This window comes from Venustampulla echinocandica (assembly GCF_003357145.1).
Source record: "Venustampulla echinocandica strain BP 5553 chromosome Unknown scaffold_5, whole genome shotgun sequence".
NCBI classification, from domain to species: Eukaryota; Fungi; Ascomycota; class Leotiomycetes; order Helotiales; family Pleuroascaceae; genus Venustampulla; species Venustampulla echinocandica.
The window spans coordinates 198166-219356 of NW_022474210.1; the positions used below are offsets into that span (position 1 = coordinate 198166).

Below are 21191 nucleotides of genomic sequence, written 5' to 3' on the forward strand. Positions count from 1 at the left end.
ATGAACACTTTTGCTGCATAGGCCCGAGTTTCCCTCTCAACTCGTATTTGGTTGTTATGGCACTTTTAGAGGTAGTGCGTCTCCGGTCTCCATCGTCACATAGTACCACTGCTATTCAAGGGTCCTCCTACTTCCCCAAAACAGCACTTGTGCTGCAGTTTATTATAATTACCTTCGAGTCACGAGGGAAGAGGGAGGTTTTGAGGCGCAAATATCGCGATGCTACGCCAGAAGAGACTTGCGGCTACTTCTCAAACGTCTCTCTATTTTGGCTGAAACCGCTGCTCTTGAAAGTTAAGTAAAACTTACATCGGACTTGTATAGTTCATAGGAAGTCGCTAATCCATACTGTACAGGGAATCAAGGTGTACTGGAACAAGCGGATTTGTTCGGTGTAACTTCAGAATCTGTTTCTGCCGAGCTTCGCCTTAGCTTTACTAAGCTATGGAGTGCTCGCATCAAAAAGCAGTCCTACTTCAATCTCCTCTTCACAATATTCCTGTCTATGAAGGCAACTTTCTGGGCTGCCGTACCTTCTCGTGCCCTCCTCATTCTTGCTCTCTTCGCCCAGCCAGAACTCCTAACACGATTCATACTTTTCATAAAGACTGATGACAGCAATAACGCTTCTGGATATGGCTTTGTGGGAGCATTTGCATTAATGTATGGTGCAGCAGCTCTCTTGAATGCTCATTATTCGCATTGCTGTGATAGGCTCGCGCTTCAGACTCGAGCTCTTCTAATTGACAGAATTTATGAGCGTCTCCTGTTCAACAAGCACTCGGAGAGTGAAACAATAGCAGTCACGAGCTTGATATCGGTAGATGTAGAGGCGGGCGTGAAAGGCATTCAAGGCTTCCATGAGATCTGGGCAACCTTGACAACAACATTAGTAGCAGTGTGGCTTCTGTACCGACAAATTGGCATTGCGTAAGTATTTGTCTTTGGTATGGTGACGTACTGTCTACTAACACCTTTCAAAGATGCATTGCACCAATTTTGTGTATGGCAGGTAAGCAATCTGAAAATTTCCCGAACTTTACGTTGGTACTGATAGCAACGCTTTCTAGCAATGTCATTGCCCGTTGGCTATATAACCCCAGCGCTCACAAGACGGCAGGCAATATGGCTGGCTTCAACAGATAGAAGAACAACCGCGATTATCAATGCCATATCATCTATGAGAGGTTTGGTTTAGCCCAAAGAGTTGCGCAAAGCATTCAAGCCCTGAGAGAAGAGGAAGTTGCAGCATTTAAGTACGTAAGAGTGCCTTTTGACTTGCTTAAATTCTGTCTTGTGATTCTATACTCACTTCATACAACTCAGGTCTTTCAAATCTATGGTTTCCATCGTGTGGACAGTCGGTAATAATCTGTAACTTGGAGCGACTATATAGTTTCTAACACTTGTGATAGCTGGTGCATCCCCTCAATGCGCTATTTTGGCTTCGTACGGCATCTTCGCGGTTGGGGCAGCATATAGAGGCGTCGCTCTCAATGCGACTCGCCTGGTCAGCTCTCTTGCCTTGCTGACTATAATGTCGGAACCAATTTCTTTTCTCCTCAGCGCAATACCAACCTTTACCTCTGCTCTTATCTGTCTACATCGTATAGAATTGTTTCTGAAGTCTTCCCACGGATCTATGGAAACTAGCATGATTTCGGATGGCCTTACATCATCCATATCTCATGATTTACAGGCTATAGGCTCGGGCTACAGCACGAAGGAGAAAAGTATAGACCCTGTGGTAGTCATTAGGCATGGCGCATTTGGGTGGTCCGGAAAACCTCGTTATCTGGAGGATATTTCCTTAGAGATATGTGCGTCGCAAGTCAACATGATTATTGGACCGTGAGCATATCCAAGTTGTTGAGGTCATTCATTCTAAGGTACTAATAGCAGTTCCAGTGTAGGGTCTGGAAAGTCAACGCTTCTATACTCTATATTAGGGGAGACATACAAGTTCCGGGGTCTCTTGAAGACACAGGATAATGCTAGAATAGGTTTTTGCGCCCAGTCTCCATGGCTCGTCAACGACACTATCCAGTCCAACATCCTCGGGGAATCCAATTTTGATGTAAATTGGTACGAAACAGTGATAGAAGCATGCGCCCTGTTATTAGACTTCTCTACGATGCCGAAGGCCGATCAAACGGTGGTTGGGACAAAAGCTGCGAGTCTAAGTGGAGGTCAAAAGCAAAGAATCGTGAGCTCTCCCTCCATACCCACAAATTCGAGAATGCTACAGCTACTGATATTTTTATAGTCTTTGGCTCGAGCTATCTACTCTCGAGCTGAAGTTTTACTTCTTGACGATGTGTTTAGCGGGCTAGACAATACAACTAAGAGCCACGTATTCAATCGTCTTCTGGGCTCGCGCGGACTTTTGAGGAATGGCAGTACGGCGGTAGTGTTGACTACCCATGACTGTTTGGCTCTTCACCCTAGACCATCCCATCAACTGACACATTTGTAGTAAGTGTGTTGCACTACGCGACAAATGTCACTATCATGGAAAACGGGGCTATCACAGCTCGAGGTGGGTACCAGCAACTGAGGTCGAGATTGGAATCTCTGGAAGCAAGTTTGACACCCGAAAATCGACGCTCAGATTGCGTGATCAACTCATCAGACCGAGGCCAACATGATGACGTTTCAGTGGAGTCAAGGACAGAAACTCCTAATTTTCCTTCCAACTTAGAGAAGCACGGGTCATCTCAGACTATTCCCACTACTATATCGAACTCGGTCCGGTTGTACAAGTACTATGTGAACTCCTTGGGATTCAAGCAGTCCATTTTTTCAATGCTTCTTTTGATAATACTTTGGGTGGAGCGCGTTTACTCCAGTGTGTTCCTCTGTCCCCTCGTTATCGTGAGTCGTGACATAGACTAATTCGATGACAGATATTTGGCTACAGCAGTGGGCCTCAGCTAACAACAACGCTCAGCTTGGCCGGTACATTGGTTTCTACGCTTTTCTTGTTATTTCAAACATTGTGGTCTTATATTTCGTTCTCGTGTACGTTATAAAATCCATATTCCCCCACAGTAACGTGAAATTTTCAGTTCTGACCAGATCAACAGCCACCTCCACTCAGTCTTGATAACTAAATCAAGTCTTCAACTACACAATAGCCAATTAAATGCAATGATGAAGTATTTGTCGTGTCTAATAAATGATAGCATTATCTAAGAATGTATAGGGCACCACTGTCTATGTTCAATTTGGTTGATGCTGGAGTACTTGTTAATAGGTAAAACAATCTCTGTTCCCCTCTTCTAAGACTGCGTACCTTACCCTTCTTTTAGATTCGTCGAAGACATCAACACGGTCGATAATGACCTACCCAAAGCAATTTTAAACACAGTTTCCAGTAATTATTTACCCGTCCCCTTCTAAACAAGATTCACTAACAGTCTTAAAGCTGCAATTGGCGTATGCGGTCAAATCTTTATCGTCATTCTAGCTATGCCAGCTATGACATGGACAGTTCCACCAATATTTGCCCTCACGTGGGCCATTCAACGCTTCTATTTGAACACGTCATCGCAACTGCGAGTAGCCAGTATTGAAGCCAAAGCTCCTCTGCTCACTCATTTCCTCGAAACAACCCAAGGGCTCGTCACAGTGAGGGCATTCGGCTGGCAAGTCAGCTACTCTAATAAACATATTGAGCGGCTTGAAAAATCCCAGGAAAGTACATATCTTCTTTATTCCCTTCAAGTGTGGCTAAAGTTTATTATGGATTTGGTCGTTATGGGAATTGCTGTTCTTCTTGTTACATTGTCAATACATATGAAGGGATATGTGTCTGAGGGGATTTTGGGCTTGGCGTTGGTTAAGTTGGTATGTTAATATCCTACTAAAATAATCGCTGGTAGCTTACCTACTTTTTGTCTAGATAACCTTGGGCAAAGAGTCAAAATATTTTGTGACGCAGTGGACACTTCTTGAACAATCAATGTTCTCCATTTCTCGGATCTTTGATTTCATTGGGAGAACTGCTTCAGAGGAGACCGGAAACGATATTCTTCCGACGACTGGTTGGCCCCATGATGGTTCAGTAGAATTTCAGAATGTGTCTGCACATTACAAGTTCGTCCATTCACTTTCCCAAGCCCCAATCCTCCCTACTAAAATGTCTAGTGATCCTTCCCAGCGATGTCTCCATAATATCAACCTCACGATACCGCATGGTGAACGAGTTGCGATTTGTGGGAGAACCGGCAGGTATATGTTTCTCTTATTCTTCATCGGTGAACAGTTTTAGTCTGATACTTTAAATCTAGCGGCAAGACCTCTTTAATTAGTAGTCTCCTCCATACACTTTCAGTATCCTCCGGTGATATCCACTTGTCATCCGTACCACTCTCCACACTGTCCCCTGACATAACCCGTTCATACATCAATGTGCTTCCACAAGAACCGTTATTCGTCATTGGATCAGTCCGGCATAACATGACTCTCTGGTCAACCGATATTTCCGACAAGGATATTATCAGGGTTCTACAGCGAGTCAACCTATGGGACAATATCGAATCTCTGGGAGGACTGAACATGAAATTGGATTCGGATAGAATGTTAAGTCAAGGACAAGCTCAACTGTTCTGTCTCGCTAGAGCAATGTTGAAGAAGAGGAGCATATTGATCTTAGATGAGGCTACGAGCAGGTATGCAAAGTGAATGTGGATCATTGCCTTGTTGATTTGACTAACAAGCTCCAAATTCAGCGTCGATCGAGATTCGGAGACTATAATGCAGAACATTATAAGGGACGATTTTGAGAGCACGACGGTCATTGCGGTGGTGCATCGGTTGAGGAGTATAGTGGATTTTGATCGAGTTGTCGTGATGGATAAAGGAGCGATAGTGGAGTGTGGAAAGCCAAGGGAGCTGTTAAAGAACCAGAAAAGCAAGTTTAAGTTAATGTGGGATCAATCGGAGTCCGGTCTATCAAGATAGGGCACATAAATTAAATTGCTGTTCCGTTTAGTATCCAATTTCACGACATCTAGCAACTAGTATGCAACAACGTGATTAGGCCAGTGCCAAGCTGGTGACAGACTAGGCATATCTATAACACTTCATCAACGATTTCATCTGTTGAAATGTCACACAACCACATGGTATGAATCTATGACTACAACAAATGGGTGATTGCATTCAGTTCGTCTTGAAAACATATAAGCCACTTGAGATTTCCAATACATTTTGTATTAGAAAATCCAAATCACATATCTCTGGCACCACAGCCATCTATTTATCACTATACAAAACATAGATAGCTATTTTTGGTAAACAATCCAGTTATTGCATGTTAATTCACCTCATAGCGTAGGCGGCCATTGTCGTATTCTTGCCTAGTTTTTCAATTAAGATAGGCTCGACTATATTAAAAGAGTGTTTCCTTTGACTTGAGATAACTAAAAGCGCCGGACCTCGCTGCACCGTCTGCCTAGCTGAACTGTGATTGGACAGGCTGGGCTAGAGAAGGAGAGGAAGGATATAGATTTGAGTTGTAGGGATAAGGAATGTTGGTGTTGGGCGGTGCTGAACATCATGTGAATTGTAGATAGAGGTTATGTTGGATGTATACATATCAATTCTGAATGTAATGACAAGCTATAAATGTAATAGCAAAGGATGAATGCAGTGACAAACGATGAATATAGTGACAAATCGAGAATGTTATAACAAATATAATAAGTGCTTTACTCACCTGGTCTGTTTTCGCTTGTCGCCAGAGCTCAGTCAGTGGAATATGGCACTACAGATTACGTGTTGTGGAAATCTTGTTCGAGCCCGGATGAGATCGATTTAGATGAATAGATAGCCAGGCCGCAGCTAATTAGAGTCCGCGTGTTGGTACAGGTTAAAATAACCAAGATGCGTAAAATTTCCCTTTTCTTTTATACACAGGTATCTACAGCAGCATCGATGCCTAACCTGCCCCGCACAAAAGCTACACCTTACTATAATACAAATGATCATCCTCCAGGGTCCAGAATACCATTTCAGAGCTACCCTGGGCACCACTCATGTCCAGCCAGATATGCACGCAACATCAACCCGCACAAAACAGAAAGAAAGTCTATGTTCATCACTTCTTCCAGCCCACCACCAACATGCAGGAGACACGTGATAGCCGCAAAAAGAAACACCGAGAAGCTGCCCCATGCCGGTTGCACCCGATCGTGATTGTAGTAAGACAGTGTAGGTCGAAGAAGAGGGTTTGTATAAGAGGGCACGTCAGATATTTCCAGATGTGCAGTTTCGTCCGGGGCATTAGATATCGAATAGAGCGGAGGGGTGAGTCGAATGTTGGCTTCCATTAGTTTAGAAGGGAATTTGAGCTGGAGCCCCTGTTTGTTCTTGAAGCTCTTCGCCTCCAGCTTCGATGGAGACCGCAAGGCCAATTTTTGCGGATTGCTGTAGAGAAGAGGTTAGTAAATACTTCCGGGACAGGTGTTAGAGATTGTTACGAACGTTGACATGATCCATCTCAGAAGCAAAGGTCAGCTGGACCATAGGGGCAACTCGCTTCTCCAACAGACAGCTCAATTTCCCTGTTGAATCCACCTGCGCTCTGAAAGTCGACATTCTGAAATCATACTTAGCCCCGATTGTTGTCACACCTTCCTTTCCTCCACCGCCTCCCATCATTCCAGCTCCTGACAAACCTGCAAACTGCAGATTTAAATCAACACCAGCCTCCACCTTGTCCGTCAATCTCCGCCAGTATGATGTGTTGATTGCTCCTCCAGCCGCCAACTGGGCACTGGCAACCCAATCGCTTCCCTTGTACTTGGCGCAGTATGACAGAGCGGTGTCGGGGCCTTGGTTGAGTGCGGTACGTTGCCAGATTGCTTCGAGCCCAAGCGCAAGGCTCGGGGTGATAGCTTGCAGGTAGCTGCCAATGAAAATTCCCGTAAGGCCACCATCAATTATGGATGGGTTCAAAGTCTTGAGCGAGGCGGTGAAATCACTTCCGGTATACTCGTTATCGAACTGTGCCATGGACTGGTTGCCAGGGGCTATTTGGATCTGAGTTTTTGTGACCAAGGAGGGTGTCCATCTGTAATTGAATCGGGTTGAAAGTTGTCCTTCGTTATCGACATTTCCTTGCATAAAAATCTATGATGGTAGGCATTAGTTACTGTGCTTCAACATGTGAGGCTACGGAGCCTCAGTGCCTCTACGCCCGAAGCGCAACGCCCTTTGATTTGATGTAATAAGACTGACCTTATTGGTGCCAAATAGGGCTGCAAATGTGTATGGCGGCAGCCCTTGTGATCCCATGGAGAATGCATGAGAGACCTGGAATAGTGGAGCCATGCTGAAAGCCTTTGTGAGATCCGCCCTCAGGCCAGAGAAGGTGTAATTATTAAGGAGGACATCGCGCTGAACCTCCCGCGCAATGTTCTCAACTGTCCCCGGATTCGATAGGCCTAGCGCTGCCCTCCGTTCTGAAAAGGAGCCATATGTTTCTGACAAGGCGGTAGCTACTGGGTTGCTAAAGAGAAACTCCAGCGAAGATTCTTTTTCCAGCGGCATTAAAGACATGATGGCTTGGGTATGGAAAAACAGGAGATGAGAAACTGAGAACGGGATACGCGAGGCACCTAGAGATGAAGGCAATCAAAGAGGCCCGGGAGGCAGGTGGGAGGAGGTGTGGCTGGGTGGTGGTCGATGGTAGAAGGGGTAGATGGTAGACACTCTGAATGGCACCTGGACTGAAGTTCCTGGGATGTTGAACATCGAGGGTTTTTTTCCACAAGGGAGCTCGGGTCTTCCTGGCTCGTGAGGCAGCAATAAGGCAGAACCGAGGCAGCAACAATTTCACGCGCCTGAGGCTGAGATTGGATTAGGGGGCAGTCAAAATCACGTGAACAACGGACAAAGCATCTCTCCTGTGTTCATTATTGGCCAGATTAACGAGCCCTAGACGTTGAAAATCACGTGTTGGTGGCACTCATAAGGGAGCTTGATAACGACGATAACTCGGTTTCCGCGATTCTTGTGCATTACCACATTGATATTGATACCAAAAACACTAATTGCAGAGCACAAGACACAGAGGACAGGGAATACCACACATATTGGGTTACATTCCGATCATAGCACACAAGAATAACCTGCCAGCGCACATATATCAGAGGAACATCCTTGTTTTCTACCATAGCACTTGCTCTGCAAGGTTTTGATAAGAGTGCGCTGGGAAATACTCTCTCTTCGTCTCCTCCTCCCCGGGTGGTACAGCAGATTACAGCAGACAAGCTTCGTCTTGCCGGGAAAGGCTGTGAGATTATATTTTTGTTTGTTTAGAAACGTGTTTTTCATTTGTTGTATTGTGCATCACCGGCCGTCCGGACGTTTGGGCGGCTCAAGCACGTAGCAAAGACGAGTAGTCGCGATGGACACGCTTCTGTATGTTACCACTTCTCTTCTAAACCCGCATGCTTTTCCTATCTTCCCCGTTACCGTATCAGCCATCCCTACAAGTCCAGCACTCGAATACTTCCCTTATCACTTCTCCTATCGAGCTTCGAGCGCACTCACTTCCAGCGAATAGTGCGTGGCAGTCAGACCAGACACGCTCCTGCGATATTGAGTATTGCCATAACATACCATGGACGAAGCTCGAAGTGGGCTGGTTGCGGTACCCGCAGGTAGCCAGGAGCTTCTTTTCGAGGAATGGAAATTCAGACCTGAACTTGCTGATACCTTTACTTCTGAGGGCTCTGCTAACCCCGTTGGTACTGATCGTAGCACCGCAGAGATTGCGGCCAACTCCCCTAGATACCGCAGACGCTCATCGACCTTCATCGATGGCGTTCACGATGTTCCCGATGAGACGAACTCTCCGATGGCTCCGGCCCAGCTATACAGTACCATGTCAGGAAGGCTTTTTCATTCGGGAAGGATAGCCATCGTACTCGTTGGTCTTCCTGCTCGAGGGAAAACGTAAGTCGATCTACCGAGGGCTCTATTTCTAGATGCTGATCCGATCTTATAGCCATATATCAGTCTCTTTGTCCCGCTATCTGCAATGGTACGTTGTATATCAATTCTTCGAGGCTTCGACTTTTGCTAATGTTTATTAGGCTTGGTGTCAAGACCAGGGTCTTCCACCTTGGGGATTATCGCCGCGCCACGATGGGTCCTGGTGTTGAGGTACCAGATGATTACTTCTTTATTAATGCGTCGGCTGCCTCAGTCATGATCCGACAGAAGATCCTCAAGAAGTGCCGAGAGGATATCTACGCCTGGCTTAACCATGAGAATGGTCAAGTCGCAATCTATGATGCGGTCAACCCCCTTGCCAATGGTCGCAGAGCACTCGCTAAGGAATTTGCGAGGCATGATGTTCAGGTAAGTTACCCACTTGCAGAAAGCAAGCTATGTATGGTACCGTGGCTAACTTCTTGCAGACCCTCTTCCTTGAATCGTATGTCACGGATGAAAAAATCCTTCGAGAGAACGCTCGAAATGTGAAGATATCCTCTCCAGATGCACGTATAGCAACTATCTGCTATGATAACCTCGCTAACCCATTCTAGTTCGTTGGCATGGACCCTAATGAGGCTGCTAAACTTTATCTCAAGAGAATCGACATGAAAATACCATACTTCGAGACCATGACAGAATCTGACCTCAACTTCATCAAGATGATCAATGCTGGTGAAAGAATCTCGTACAACAACGTTAGCTTTGGGTACCTATCTCACCGTATCGTGTTCTACCTGATGAACTTGCACATTAAGTCCCGCCGCACCTTCTTCGCCAGAGCGGGTACTTCTCGTGAACAAGACTCCTATAAGAACGATGCACATCTTTCCGAAGAAGGTAACGAATATGCAAAGAATATGTCTGAGACCCTTCTTGAGCATCGGAAGGCTGAGAGGGAGGCTTTGATCGCAAGTGGCGGTTCTGACGCTCCACTGAAACCACTTATAGTTTGGACTTCAACCAGAAAGCGCACCGTTGAGACCGCCAAATACCTGGAAGAGCTTGGCTACAAGGTTCGGCAGCGGTCCCAGATGAGCCAGCTCAACCCAGGTGTCTGTGAAAAGCTGTCGGAGAATGCAATCCGTCGCCTGTATCCTGAAGAAATCGCCCTGCATGAGCAAGACCCTTATCACCACAGATACCCACGAGCCGAGGTAAGCTCCATGACTTTTCACTTAGTTATATTTAGACTGTGTGTTGACATTACGATAGTCTTACCATGATCTCGCTGTCCGCTTAGAGCCTATTATTCTCGAGCTTGAGCGAGAGCAAAGCGACCTTCTTATTGTTGCTCATGAATCAGTCCTGCGGGTCCTCTACGGCTATCTCATGGCTTGTGATGCTATGAGCATTCCGACTTTAAAGTTCCCACGAAATGAGATCATCGAGGTGGGCCAATTCTTCTCTAGTGAACTTGCATATGCAAATATCAAACTAACAATTACTTAGATCCTTCCTGCCTCCTACCAAAATGAAGCCAAGCGCATCAAGATCCCTGGTGTGGCTCCGGCTTTGATTCCTGGCTCTCCTGAAGATATTAGGATTCCCGTCCCTCCAAGCGGGTTTGTGAGCCCATTGTCAGGAATGGGCACCCCAGCTATGTTGTCTGGTATTGCTACTCCAGTTGACTCCCCAAGCAGCAGCCATTTCAAGGACACTCCTGCTCCCGTGAGACTAGCCGAGTTGGCTGCACATCAAGCCGCGACTGCTAGTGAGAAGCCAAAACCTGATCGCAAACCAGAGAATCCCCTATCTAGAGACTAAGCAGCTAAGGAGATTTCATGGGTCGTTTGAACCTTCTGCACATGCGATTGCCTTTGACTAGATATGGCCTCCCCACGACGCTACGAATTTTATCCCCTACGGCTCCCATAACCGCATTAAAGATGGCATGCTCTTTACTGCTTTACGTTCGACGTTTTTCAACAGGGTTACCTCTACACTCAATAACACACCTGGTCCCCCTGCATTTTCCTTGCTTTCCTTGTTTTTCCTTATTCTTAGTGCGAACGAAACATACAAAGGGATGGGTGGCTAGATTGGCACTGCTGTTGGTGGATCTGGGAGTTGATCAGAACTGGAAGGTGCTACACCTGGGCATATAGGGAACGGCCCCTTCAAGGAGTTGCATTATCACGACGTAAAATGGGACACGTACAGACAATTGCAAATCCTTTGCCTGATTTTATGATTTGGGTTTTCTGTATTAGATACCAATAAATGCTCAATGCAAATACGACGCTCATTAAATACTTTGGTTTACCCGTTTAGTGTGACGTAATTTCCTATATCTTAATCCGTCTAACCGGGCGATTATTTATTAAATACCTGATGGTTATGTCTCGCAGTTGGCCATTGATTAGCCTAGGCTTTGTTTAAGAAAACATCAAACCTTAGCACATTTACTAATGCAACAAAGCCTAGCATAGTTGACACAATTGTAGAAGTATTCTAGTCCAATTATTGAACCCGGCTATGCAATCGGTGTATCTTAAATGCACAATCCTGCTGAATAGTCAGACGAACCAAGGTGATAAAATCAGCCGTAGGTGCCCGCTGAGGCCATGCAGCATCAACACTAGTAAAGAATTCTGGACGCCCTTGCATTCCGACTCAGCTCTACCGTTCCCTAGACGCCTCCCTGAATGATTTCGCCCAAATAATCAAAGTAAGCCATCCTGTTCCCTAAACGCCTCACGCTATCCAGAGGCCTTGGGAATCCCATGAAAGAAAATATCTTACACATTTTGGGCCCAGATTTATGCGAATATAACACAAGAGAGGTAAACAAGTGTACATCAGCTGCGCGGCTGCGCATAGCTGTTTGGATTCGAGGGCGCGGGCGCGGGTCTAAATGCAGGGATTGTTGATGGGGCGCCATAACCATTGCCACTTGTTTGTTGGCGCTTGGGTGTTCGTGCCACAGGCTCTTCATCCTCGTCGCCGCTTGATGTTAGGTCAATTACCGCTGCAATTGGACGCTTTGCACTGGCTGAGCTGGAATCTCTGCTCGACCCCGATCGTTGAGGCAGTGCTCCGGTTAGTGGTCTGTATGTCAGAGGTGTGCCCATGCTAACGCTATCACCAGTTTTTGTGACCTCAACAAGATCGTCATCGTCATCACTCGCAACCCCGTTCGAATGTGATAGAGGCTCCTTTCTGGAGTGTAGTTCCCACTTGCCATCTGGTTGAATAGTAACTTGATCTACTGACTTCGAGGTATTCTTTAAGATGGTGCGGACATATCTGTAATAAGAGTTAGTACACATTGGGTTGTATAATGTTTGTTGCGCTTACTCATCAACGGCTAAACTGTCGAATGGGGCTGAATTGTTGCAGATCGGGCATAGCCAAGTGGGACCTTGCTCCTGTAGCTGCAGGTACGATGTTGCATCGAAACACTGGTTGTGCCGGCAGGCTATTGATCGGCATGGCAGATCAATCCTCAGTGTTGATAAAGGGCATTTGAGCGAAAGCACCGAGGCGGTTGTCACTATATCGGCATCGTTCGCCTTGCTCCTCACTTCATATCGTTAGCCTTGTCATTGAGAAAATAACCAGTTGGCGGATGACATACTATCATCTAATACTGCCTCTTCCTTTATCTTCTTGCCATTCTTCAGAGATTCTACGAGGTCTGGAACGGGTATAATTCTAACCACGTGGATGGCGAGGTAAAATTTCTAGGCTGAAAGTCAGTATATAATCCACTTAACTGCGGCGCAAACGGACAAAGTTGAATGGGGGAAATTAAGGTAAGGAGAGATTGGGGTGAAGGCAGCTAACTCGTGAACCGCCACCTGCCTTAGATGTTAGAGCGTATGTCATCTCAACGCTATTGCCGTACGCAGGAAGATTAAGCCGAAGCTCTTTCGTGATGTCCACAGGCCTCGTTGAGCCTGGTTTGTTCTTCAAGCCACGTAAATTGGCCTTGACCTCCCCTCCGTTGACTTTGATTTCCGACTGATGCGGAAAGGCAGTATCTTGGAGACCCTTTTCTTCACTAGCACAGAATACCATCACTCGCAATGCTGGGTCCTTAAGCACTTTGGATAGAACTGGATAGTCCTGAACTTTAAGGGTTATCTTGACAGTATGCCGATGATGTTGCATTGCTACGACGTAACGTCAGGATGTAGTCCATACCAGTGGCTAACCGTACTCACTATCACATGCTGTGGTGGCACCTAGCTGTTGCTCGAACCTGAAAAATGGACTGGGCTTAAATCGCAGCTCTAACATTATCAGAACTAGACGAATAAGGCTATGTCAAGAGCTTACTTACCCTTCTGATGTCCATGACCTCGATACAAATTCGCACCTCCCCCCATATTGTATCCGTTGGTATGGCTACCCGGGGTGTTGAAATACGTAGCGGGAGTGGCTATGGTTGGGGTGCCACGTGCTGGAGAGGATGAGCTCGCTGCCATACCACGGTAGGGTGAGCCGTTCGCCGAAACAGTCGTAGGGTTGTAGATGGTGTTTTTGAGGTTCTCAAACCTGGCGACGTCGTTGGCCGCGGCGTATTGGCGTATCCCTAGGTAGCGATGTTAACCAGTGTACATGTAGGTAGAAAGATAGCAAAATGTATTCACGGATGGTAAGGAGCAAGTCCAGACTTGTACCAGGAGGGGTTGATAGATGGTCGCACTTACTCTCAATGATGCGCGCCTGAAGCTCGCTCTTTACACCATTCTTACTTTGTCCTTCAGCATGACAAATGCTTTGGAGAGTCTTGTTCAGAAGGCCCCCATCTCTTATGGTTCGAATGAGGGGCTCAGGATCGAGGTAACCACCCCCCATGGAGGCCATTCTGGTCGGCGGAGGAGGCTCACAAAGCGCTGTGAATCCGCAGTCGGCTTGGATACATGAAGAAGCGACGGAGAGGGCGGCCTAACAGACAAGTTCTTGCGCCTATATCGCCTTTGTCTGGCCGCTCATCTTGTAGAGAGGGCTGCTGCGTACCAGATCTGAAGAAAGTTAATCTTTGCGCCTCTTGAGCAGTGTGTGAGTGCGTCGCCATCCATCAGTTGGTTCCTTCACCGCGCGGCAGAATCGAATAAAATATCCGCGCTTATCCTATCACGGCAACATGTATAGAAATTTAGGAAAACCTCCTCCTCGAACCCCTCCAGCAGACACCACTTTTCCGAAATTTTATCCCGGCATCTCACTACACAAAAGCCGTCGACAATGGCCAAAGGAGCGCGAGCAAGTGTGAGGAAGGCCAACAATACTAGGCTTAAGCAGAATGTCTTTGGACCGATTGAGACTGCCCGCGTGGAGAGACTCTCGGCAAAGCTTCTTGAGTTGGCCGCGCAGCCAAAGCCAAAGCCCGCTGAGGAGGACACAGATATCGCCATGGTAGCAGAAGAAGGTAGGCTTGCTTGTGCGCTTCTTAGTTTTATTTTGGCACTCTATTAACATATTTACAGGCACCGCAAAAGCCAGCAATGAAACCCCTCCGGTCGAAAATACGCTGACGCAAGGTACATAAGCTCCCTCAATATCACCAATCCTAGGTTGAGATATGAGCTAATTCGAATTTTCTAGATATGGAAATCGATGGGGATGCCGGGAAAGGCAGTGCTCCCTCGAATCCGTCCAAAAAGGGCCGAGTAGAGAAGAGAAGATATAAATCCAGCAGGAAAGCGTCGATCCTATTTCCCAAGTTCAAAGATGGCAAAAAGATCAAGCCATCTAGGGGAAAGAAGTAGAAGTAGATATTTGGCGTTGGACGCATACGAATTTTAAGGGAATGGCGTTGGGAAGACAACTTGCAAGGAGTTTTGGTATTATTGAATCACGCTGGCTGGCGTAAAGGATTTGTTCTTCTTAAGACCTGAAAATCTATGAGCTCACGGGCAGAACTTGCGATCAATTAGAAATTATGATAGCATACTCGCTCTATAGGTATTATGAACCTGCGTAGGTGGAAAGGCTTCGAGTCTCTTGTCGATGCATAATGTAGTTTTTCTCTCCCGATAAGGGAATCCTTATCGGCGATTGGACGCGTTCGCCAATGCCAGATTGCTTCATGTCTTGGTACGCGACATCGAACTTCGTCAAACCAACATATTCCCCCCATTGTAATGGTTCTTTCTTCGCCTTGCAGATGATTAACCTCGGACATGGCTATTCGGCAAGGCAATGATCTGTAGACTATTGCGATTGGGTTTCAACCGTTAAAATGGCGTCGAGGATTATGTCCTTTTTCCTTGGAGCTGCGAACATATTTATCCCGATTGCAATACTAATCTTCGCAAAGGGTTTCTTTCCCTACAAGCCCTTTCTCTCCGGCCTAGCAGAATATGAGCCCCTCCAATATGGCGTTCCGCCGGAGGCCCCCTTCGACAAAGTTATTTTCATGGTGGTGGATGCTCTTCGAAGGTACGGGTGCCGATGGTAGTCCAAGGGAGAGCTGACACGGGCAGTGATTTTGTTTACTCGGGACTCTCTGGCTTCGGATTTACTCAAAGGTATGCTTAGGACTTCTACAGCCTTGATGTTACCAAACTAATATATCATTCTCTAGCTTGATATCCTCAGGGGCAGCGATCCCCTTCACAGCGCATGCAACCTCCCCTACGATTACAATGCCGAGAATCAAAGCTATTACCACTGGTTCTATACCGTCGTTTCTGGATGTCATTCTTAATTTCGCCGAGTCAGATACCAGCTCGAGCCTTGCAACACAGGATACATGGCTTGCACAATTGAAGGCCAAAAAAACAGGCAAAATGGTCATGTATGGCGATGATACTTGGCTTAAGCTCTTCCCGGATTTTTTTGACCGAGCAGATGGAACCACAAGTTTCTTCGTTTCGGTCAGTCAAGATCTTGTAGTTGCATAGAGTATATAGCTGAATATAGCGTGTTAGGATTTTACGGAAGTGGACAATAATGTTACTAGACATGTCCCGGAAGAACTTGCAAACAATGACTGGAACACCATGGTGCTGCATTACCTCGGTCTGGACCATATTGGGCATAAGGCAGGACCTCGAAGGTAACATCTTCTAGTAATTCCCTAGGAAAGAGAACTGACGGATTCAAGTCCCAATATGATTCCGAAGCAGCGTGAGATGGATGGCATTGTCACCCAAATATATCAAGCCATAGAGAGTAAAGATCACCTCCAGTCAACCCTTCTCGTACTCTGCGGAGATCACGGCATGAATGATGCTGGCAACCATGGCGGCTCTGCCCCTGGGGAAACATCTCCCGCCCTCGTTTTCATATCTCCGAAGCTCAAACCTATAAGCTCGGGATTCGCTGCCCCAGCTCCATTTGAGGATGACTTCCAATATTACTCTACTGTTGAGCAATCAGATATAGCTCCCACATTAGGAGCTCTTCTCGGCTTTCCAGTGCCTCGGAACAACCTTGGGGCGCTCATTCCTGCCTTTCTTCCGTTCTGGCCAAAGAGTGAGTCGGCATGGCCCGTTGAACGTGTGGATCGTACTAACAAGGCACAGAAAATGATAAAATCCAAATCTTGCTAAGAAACGCGAAGCAAATTATGAATGTTGTTACCGCAACGTTCCCCTCGTTTGAGGGGGACGGACCTGCATCGAACTGCCATGAGTCTAAAAGCAACGTTGATGAGCTTGCATGCCGGTGGAGAGGCATCACGCAAAGCCTACCGCAACCTAATGATGATGATCAGGAAGTTGGTGAATGGGTGTCCGCAACTACCGAGGCAAGATATTTTTCTATATGTTGGGCTCTAGCTAACGAGTTAATAGTGGCTAAAGCATGCCCAAGAATTAATGAGTAGTACGGCGAGCAACTACGAGGTAAAAAAACTGGTATGCGGCCAGGTTCTTGCTGCTCTATCTCTTTTATACGCGGTGGCGGCAGCATTCCCAACCATTGCTACTGCTTTACGAACCAGCTCCCCATTTATTGGAATAGCTCTATCATACGCCATTATGATGTTCGCCAGTAGTTACGTGGAAGAAGAACAACACTTCTGGTATTGGGCTACCACCGCTTGGTTGATGCTACTTTGGATAAAATGGTATGTATATGTATATTCCTTGCATCTAGAATTAAACTTACATATTACTAGTAAACGAAAGCAGCAGTTTAGGCTTCGCCTTGTTGATCTTAGCACAATCATACTACTTGCTACAACCCGAGTTGTTAGACGCTGGAACCAGACTGGCCAAAAGTTTGCTGGTGAATCCGATATAGCCAAGACCTTTTTCTTCGAACATAGATATTTCTTTTGGTTTCTGGTAGCCATCACTTATTTATGGAATCTCCAAGCCCTGGCTAGTGTTAGTTTCCCTCGATTTCCACAAGTTGTCGCTGGAGCGATTGCCGCAACCTTAGCCACAGCCGCTATGACATTCAAGCTTGCATTCACAAATGAAGACTCGCCTGAGCTTCTTGTTGGATTTATAAAAACGATGGCTGGTAGTGAGATGGGTGTCTCTCTGGTAACTCACGCAAGAGTTGTGTTTATCACCATCGGTATCGCACTAGCCTATACACTTGCCTCCAGTTTCAGCCATAGGCGTCCCAACCGTGAGCTATACCCTCTCCCGTGTTATATTGCTGTACTGACCATGACCAGCAACTATGCGCACTGTACACAATCTCCTGACTCTCTTCCTCATCACCCAGTCCAGAGTAACGAATATCCCCCTCCTCCTCATCTTCGAGGTGCAACTATTGGTCCTCAACGACCTAGATCTGAATCTCATCGAAATAACGACTACCTCTCTCCTCATGCAATACATGTCCTTCTTCGCGTTTGGCGGCTCCAATGCGATATCGTCCATCGATCTTTCAAGCGCCTACAATGGCGTCAGCGGCTACAACGTAATAGCCGTTGGCATTCTAACCTTCACCAGTAACTGGGTGGGTCCAATATTCTGGACCTCTGCCACTACTCTGATGTTATTGCGACTTAAATCGAAAGGAGGGAAGAATTTACTGCATCAGCATCTTGCCCTGCTTACGCTGTTTGTGACAGCGAGTCTCCTGTTTGTGATGGCTGCTTGTACGGTATTGAGGACGCATCTGTTTATTTGGACTGTGTTCAGTCCAAAGTATTTGTATAGTATGGCGTGGGCCCTAGCACAACATCTTGTTGTTAATGTTGTCTTTGGGAGTGGGCTTTATTGGCTGGGGACGAAGTATTTATAGGAGGCCAAGAATCTAGTTGTACAGTACATCGGATGATGAAAGAGTGTATAGATACGAATAACCGCATGACAGACAAGATATGGATTTAGATTATATTAGGCCACCGAATAGATCATCAAACGCATCACCCTTTTCCCGCTTCTTCTTCTTCTTCTTCAAGGGCTGCGTGGGAGTTGACTTCGCCAATCTCTCAGTCTTCGATCCTACGAAGTCTTGTTTCCTTTTCTTTCTTTTCTTGGAGTCAACCACCCCGTCATCAACATCCTCGTCCTTAATCTTGTCCTCCATATCGTCTTCCTTTTCTACACCAACCAAGTCCTTTAATACGGCCCTCTCAACCACCTCCCCCAAATCATCACCATAGCCCCTCTGCTCTCCCTCAACCAGCAGGAGCTCCTTTACGCCTTCGCTTTCGACCTGGCTACCGACAACTAGATCTACCTCAATACCAACCTCGCTCCCAGCGTCAACGAGTAGACTCTGGAACCTTGCTAGAGACCCAAGTAGCATAAGGCCCAAGGTGGAGTACTGGTTATCAGCCACTAATGTTGAGAAGGCGCTATTTCATAACGCAGTTAGTTATGAATTAAGTCTCGGGCACCACAGGGGTTCGAAGCACTCAAAATCTACAAATTAAAATCAAACCCAAACCATCCTCAGCCTCCAAAAACATACGAAAACAGAAGAAGCACGCTTAACAAGATAAAGCTCTTAAAGAAGTTTACTCACAGAAACCAATCCCCCACCATACCATCACTCGCTCCCCCTCCTCCGACTCCAGCCAAGAGCCCTATTCTAGCCCGCAGTCTCTCCTCAGCCTCCCTCGTAAACCTCGACTTGGCACTCAGCTTGCGCGCCGCATCATACGCTTCGATCTCCTTGACCAGCTTCTGAACCTGGCGCCGGAACTGGGAGAAATAAAAGTACCATTTTGAGAGACGGTGTTGATTTTTATTGCGGTGGTGAAAGAGGTGCAGGGTAGAATAGAGGGCGGTAAGATTTTGGATGAGGGCTGTGAATGTGGACATGCTCTCTCTCTTTTTATGCTATGTCTTCGTGATAAAGTGCCACAAGTCACACCTTTAACTTCGATGGAGCGAGTATGCAGATGTTTGATTTGAATATCGGATCTTTTTGGGCTTAGAGGTCGCTGTAAACTATTCTTCCGTTGCGGTGGATTGGTATATATAATGGCTTTGCTTTTGTTGTTGGTGTGGGTAACTCTCGAGGCCCTTACGACCTCTTGACGGCTTGGTTGCCCAATCTGGCTTTGACTAAGATTTTATATTGGCGAAAAATGGGGCAAGGGTAGAGAATATCTTAATCTCAAATGTTCTTAGATTCGTCATCAGGTACTAATAGTAACGCCGATGTTAGACAAAATTCAAATTTTGCAGCTTTGTCTGATCAAGCAGAAGTAGAGCTCGTGGCGGTTGAAGTTTCGCTCTTCTTGATAAGTATCGGCAGAACTACGGCAGTGGCTGAAAGTTTTCGCTTTGGGACTAGTATCAATCTCAGCCTTGTGTGGATGAATCCGCGCCTCAACCTGACTACTTGATCGATCGAAGGAAGTATTTACAAATATTTCCATATCCAAAATGGCCGACGTCGAGACTGAAACAGCGCAATCAATACCAGCTCCCCAGGAGGGGTCTGAAGAAACATCCACATCCACGGCTCTTACAACAACCAACAATGAAGTCGCGCCACCCGCAGAACGAAAAGTTAAGAAGATCCTCCGCAAAAAGAGGCGCCCAGCACGAGCGCAAGTCGACGCGTCGCAGGTGAAATCTGAACCGCCTCCTCAAACAGGCACAATATTCAATATCTGGTACAACAAATGGTCAGGTGGCGATCGTGAGGATAAATACCTTTCTCAGACCGCAGCAGAGGGGCGCTGCAATATCGCAAGGGACAGTGGATATACCACGGCCGACAATATTTCCGGGAGCTATTTCTGCCTTTTTTTTGCCCGAGGCATTTGTCCTAGAGGGTCTGAGTGCCAGTATTTACACAGGTTGCCCGGACTTCATGACATGTTCAACCCGAATGTGGATGTGTTTGGCAGAGACAGACACTCGGACTATAGAGATGATATGGGAGGTGTTGGAAGCTTCATGAGACAGAACCGGACGATATATGTCGGGAGGATACATGTCAGTGATGATATTGAGGAAGTTGTCGCCAGGCATTTTGCTGAGTGGGGGCAGGTAGAACGAGGTAAGTAACTACGGGTTAGTCTCGAGTTTGAAGAATTGAAACTGACTGTGATTAGTTCGTGTCCTCAATACTCGAGGTGTAGCATTTATCACATATTCGAATGAAGCGAATGCGCAATTTGCCAAGGAAGCAATGGCACATCAATCCCTAGACCACAATGAGATCCTAAACGTCCGCTGGGCAACAGCTGATCCAAATCCGATGGCGCAGGCACGAGAGGTTCGGAGGATCGAAGAGCAAGCTGCAGAAGCGGTGCGTAGAGCATTACCTGCTGAGTTTGTTGCTGAGATTGAAGGTCGAGATCCAGAAGCACGCAAACGGAAAAAGATAGAGGGCGGGTTTGGTCTAGAAGGATATGAAGCTCCTGATGATGTCTACTACGCACGGGGACCCAATGCGGTGAACCCTCTTGGTAGGCAGGGCTTATCGTTGGAGGAGGAGCAAAGACTGATGATTGAGGCGGATGAGGTGGAAACGAAAGCGACAGAGGAGAATGGGATTTTCTCAAGTAGTACCCTGGCGGCACTGAAAAATGCTCAAGGATCGATTGGAACGCAGTCAAAACCCAAAACAACTACGGGTCCTCTGGTTGCCTACGATAGCGATAGCGATTAGGTTAAAGAATAATGGCAAGGGGAAGCTCCTGATGGCAGCTTTCAAAGACTTCGTGGAATGTACTATACCGAAAGCCATTGTACTATGAGTTATTATCATGTTAGATCAGCGGGAAGCTCTTATGACTAGCTTAAATGCGCTGAAGAAGAGGGTAATTTCATAGAGGAACTTTCACAAAGGCTATT

General features: G+C 46.5%; 7 protein-coding genes across 7 annotated transcripts; 4 read left to right on the forward strand and 3 right to left on the reverse strand.

Moving 5' to 3' along the window:
- Positions 1 to 505: 505 nt before the first annotated feature.
- On the forward strand, positions 506 to 4965 carry BP5553_06963 (uncharacterized protein; the record flags this gene model as incomplete). Its single annotated transcript, XM_032015586.1, has 13 exons — positions 506 to 930; positions 984 to 1012; positions 1416 to 1851; positions 1909 to 2206; positions 2267 to 2399; positions 2477 to 2848; positions 2907 to 3021; positions 3206 to 3256; positions 3312 to 3376; positions 3428 to 3849; positions 3905 to 4233; positions 4293 to 4673; positions 4734 to 4965. 13 exons carry the CDS (start codon positions 506 to 508, stop codon positions 4963 to 4965), a joined length of 3288 nt encoding a protein of 1095 aa, XP_031867855.1.
- Positions 4966 to 6339: 1374 nt separating this feature from the next.
- BP5553_06964 (Uncharacterized protein) lies at positions 6340 to 7566 on the reverse strand (the record flags this gene model as incomplete). Its single annotated transcript, XM_032015587.1, has 3 exons — positions 6340 to 6432; positions 6490 to 7137; positions 7246 to 7566. 3 exons carry the CDS (start codon positions 7564 to 7566, stop codon positions 6340 to 6342), a joined length of 1062 nt encoding a protein of 353 aa, XP_031867856.1.
- A 1066-nt stretch (positions 7567 to 8632) lies between these two features.
- Positions 8633 to 10776, forward strand: BP5553_06965 (Phosphoglycerate mutase-like protein; the record flags this gene model as incomplete). The annotated part of the gene is made up of 6 exons (XM_032015588.1): positions 8633 to 8967; positions 9020 to 9055; positions 9108 to 9375; positions 9564 to 10166; positions 10225 to 10401; positions 10462 to 10776. 6 exons carry the CDS (start codon positions 8633 to 8635, stop codon positions 10774 to 10776), a joined length of 1734 nt encoding a protein of 577 aa, XP_031867857.1.
- Positions 10777 to 11810: 1034 nt separating this feature from the next.
- On the reverse strand, positions 11811 to 13824 carry BP5553_06966 (Uncharacterized protein; the record flags this gene model as incomplete). Its single annotated transcript, XM_032015589.1, has 7 exons — positions 11811 to 12258; positions 12310 to 12535; positions 12590 to 12695; positions 12799 to 13127; positions 13179 to 13247; positions 13298 to 13549; positions 13668 to 13824. 7 exons carry the CDS (start codon positions 13822 to 13824, stop codon positions 11811 to 11813), a joined length of 1587 nt encoding a protein of 528 aa, XP_031867858.1.
- A 381-nt stretch (positions 13825 to 14205) lies between these two features.
- Positions 14206 to 18171, forward strand: BP5553_06967 (Alkaline phosphatase-like protein; the record flags this gene model as incomplete). The annotated part of the gene is made up of 12 exons (XM_032015590.1): positions 14206 to 14389; positions 14448 to 14501; positions 14566 to 14630; positions 15281 to 15402; positions 15447 to 15491; positions 15548 to 15839; positions 15894 to 16021; positions 16070 to 16440; positions 16491 to 16684; positions 16761 to 17035; positions 17087 to 17547; positions 17597 to 18171. 12 exons carry the CDS (start codon positions 14206 to 14208, stop codon positions 18169 to 18171), a joined length of 2766 nt encoding a protein of 921 aa, XP_031867859.1.
- A 90-nt stretch (positions 18172 to 18261) lies between these two features.
- BP5553_06968 (uncharacterized protein) lies at positions 18262 to 19199 on the reverse strand (the record flags this gene model as incomplete). Its single annotated transcript, XM_032015591.1, has 2 exons — positions 18262 to 18730; positions 18901 to 19199. The coding sequence occupies 2 exons, from the start codon at positions 19197 to 19199 to the stop codon at positions 18262 to 18264; spliced, it is 768 nt and encodes a 255-aa protein (XP_031867860.1).
- A 570-nt stretch (positions 19200 to 19769) lies between these two features.
- Positions 19770 to 21006, forward strand: BP5553_06969 (Uncharacterized protein; the record flags this gene model as incomplete). Its single annotated transcript, XM_032015592.1, has 2 exons — positions 19770 to 20391; positions 20447 to 21006. 2 exons carry the CDS (start codon positions 19770 to 19772, stop codon positions 21004 to 21006), a joined length of 1182 nt encoding a protein of 393 aa, XP_031867861.1.
- Positions 21007 to 21191: the final 185 nt, after the last annotated feature.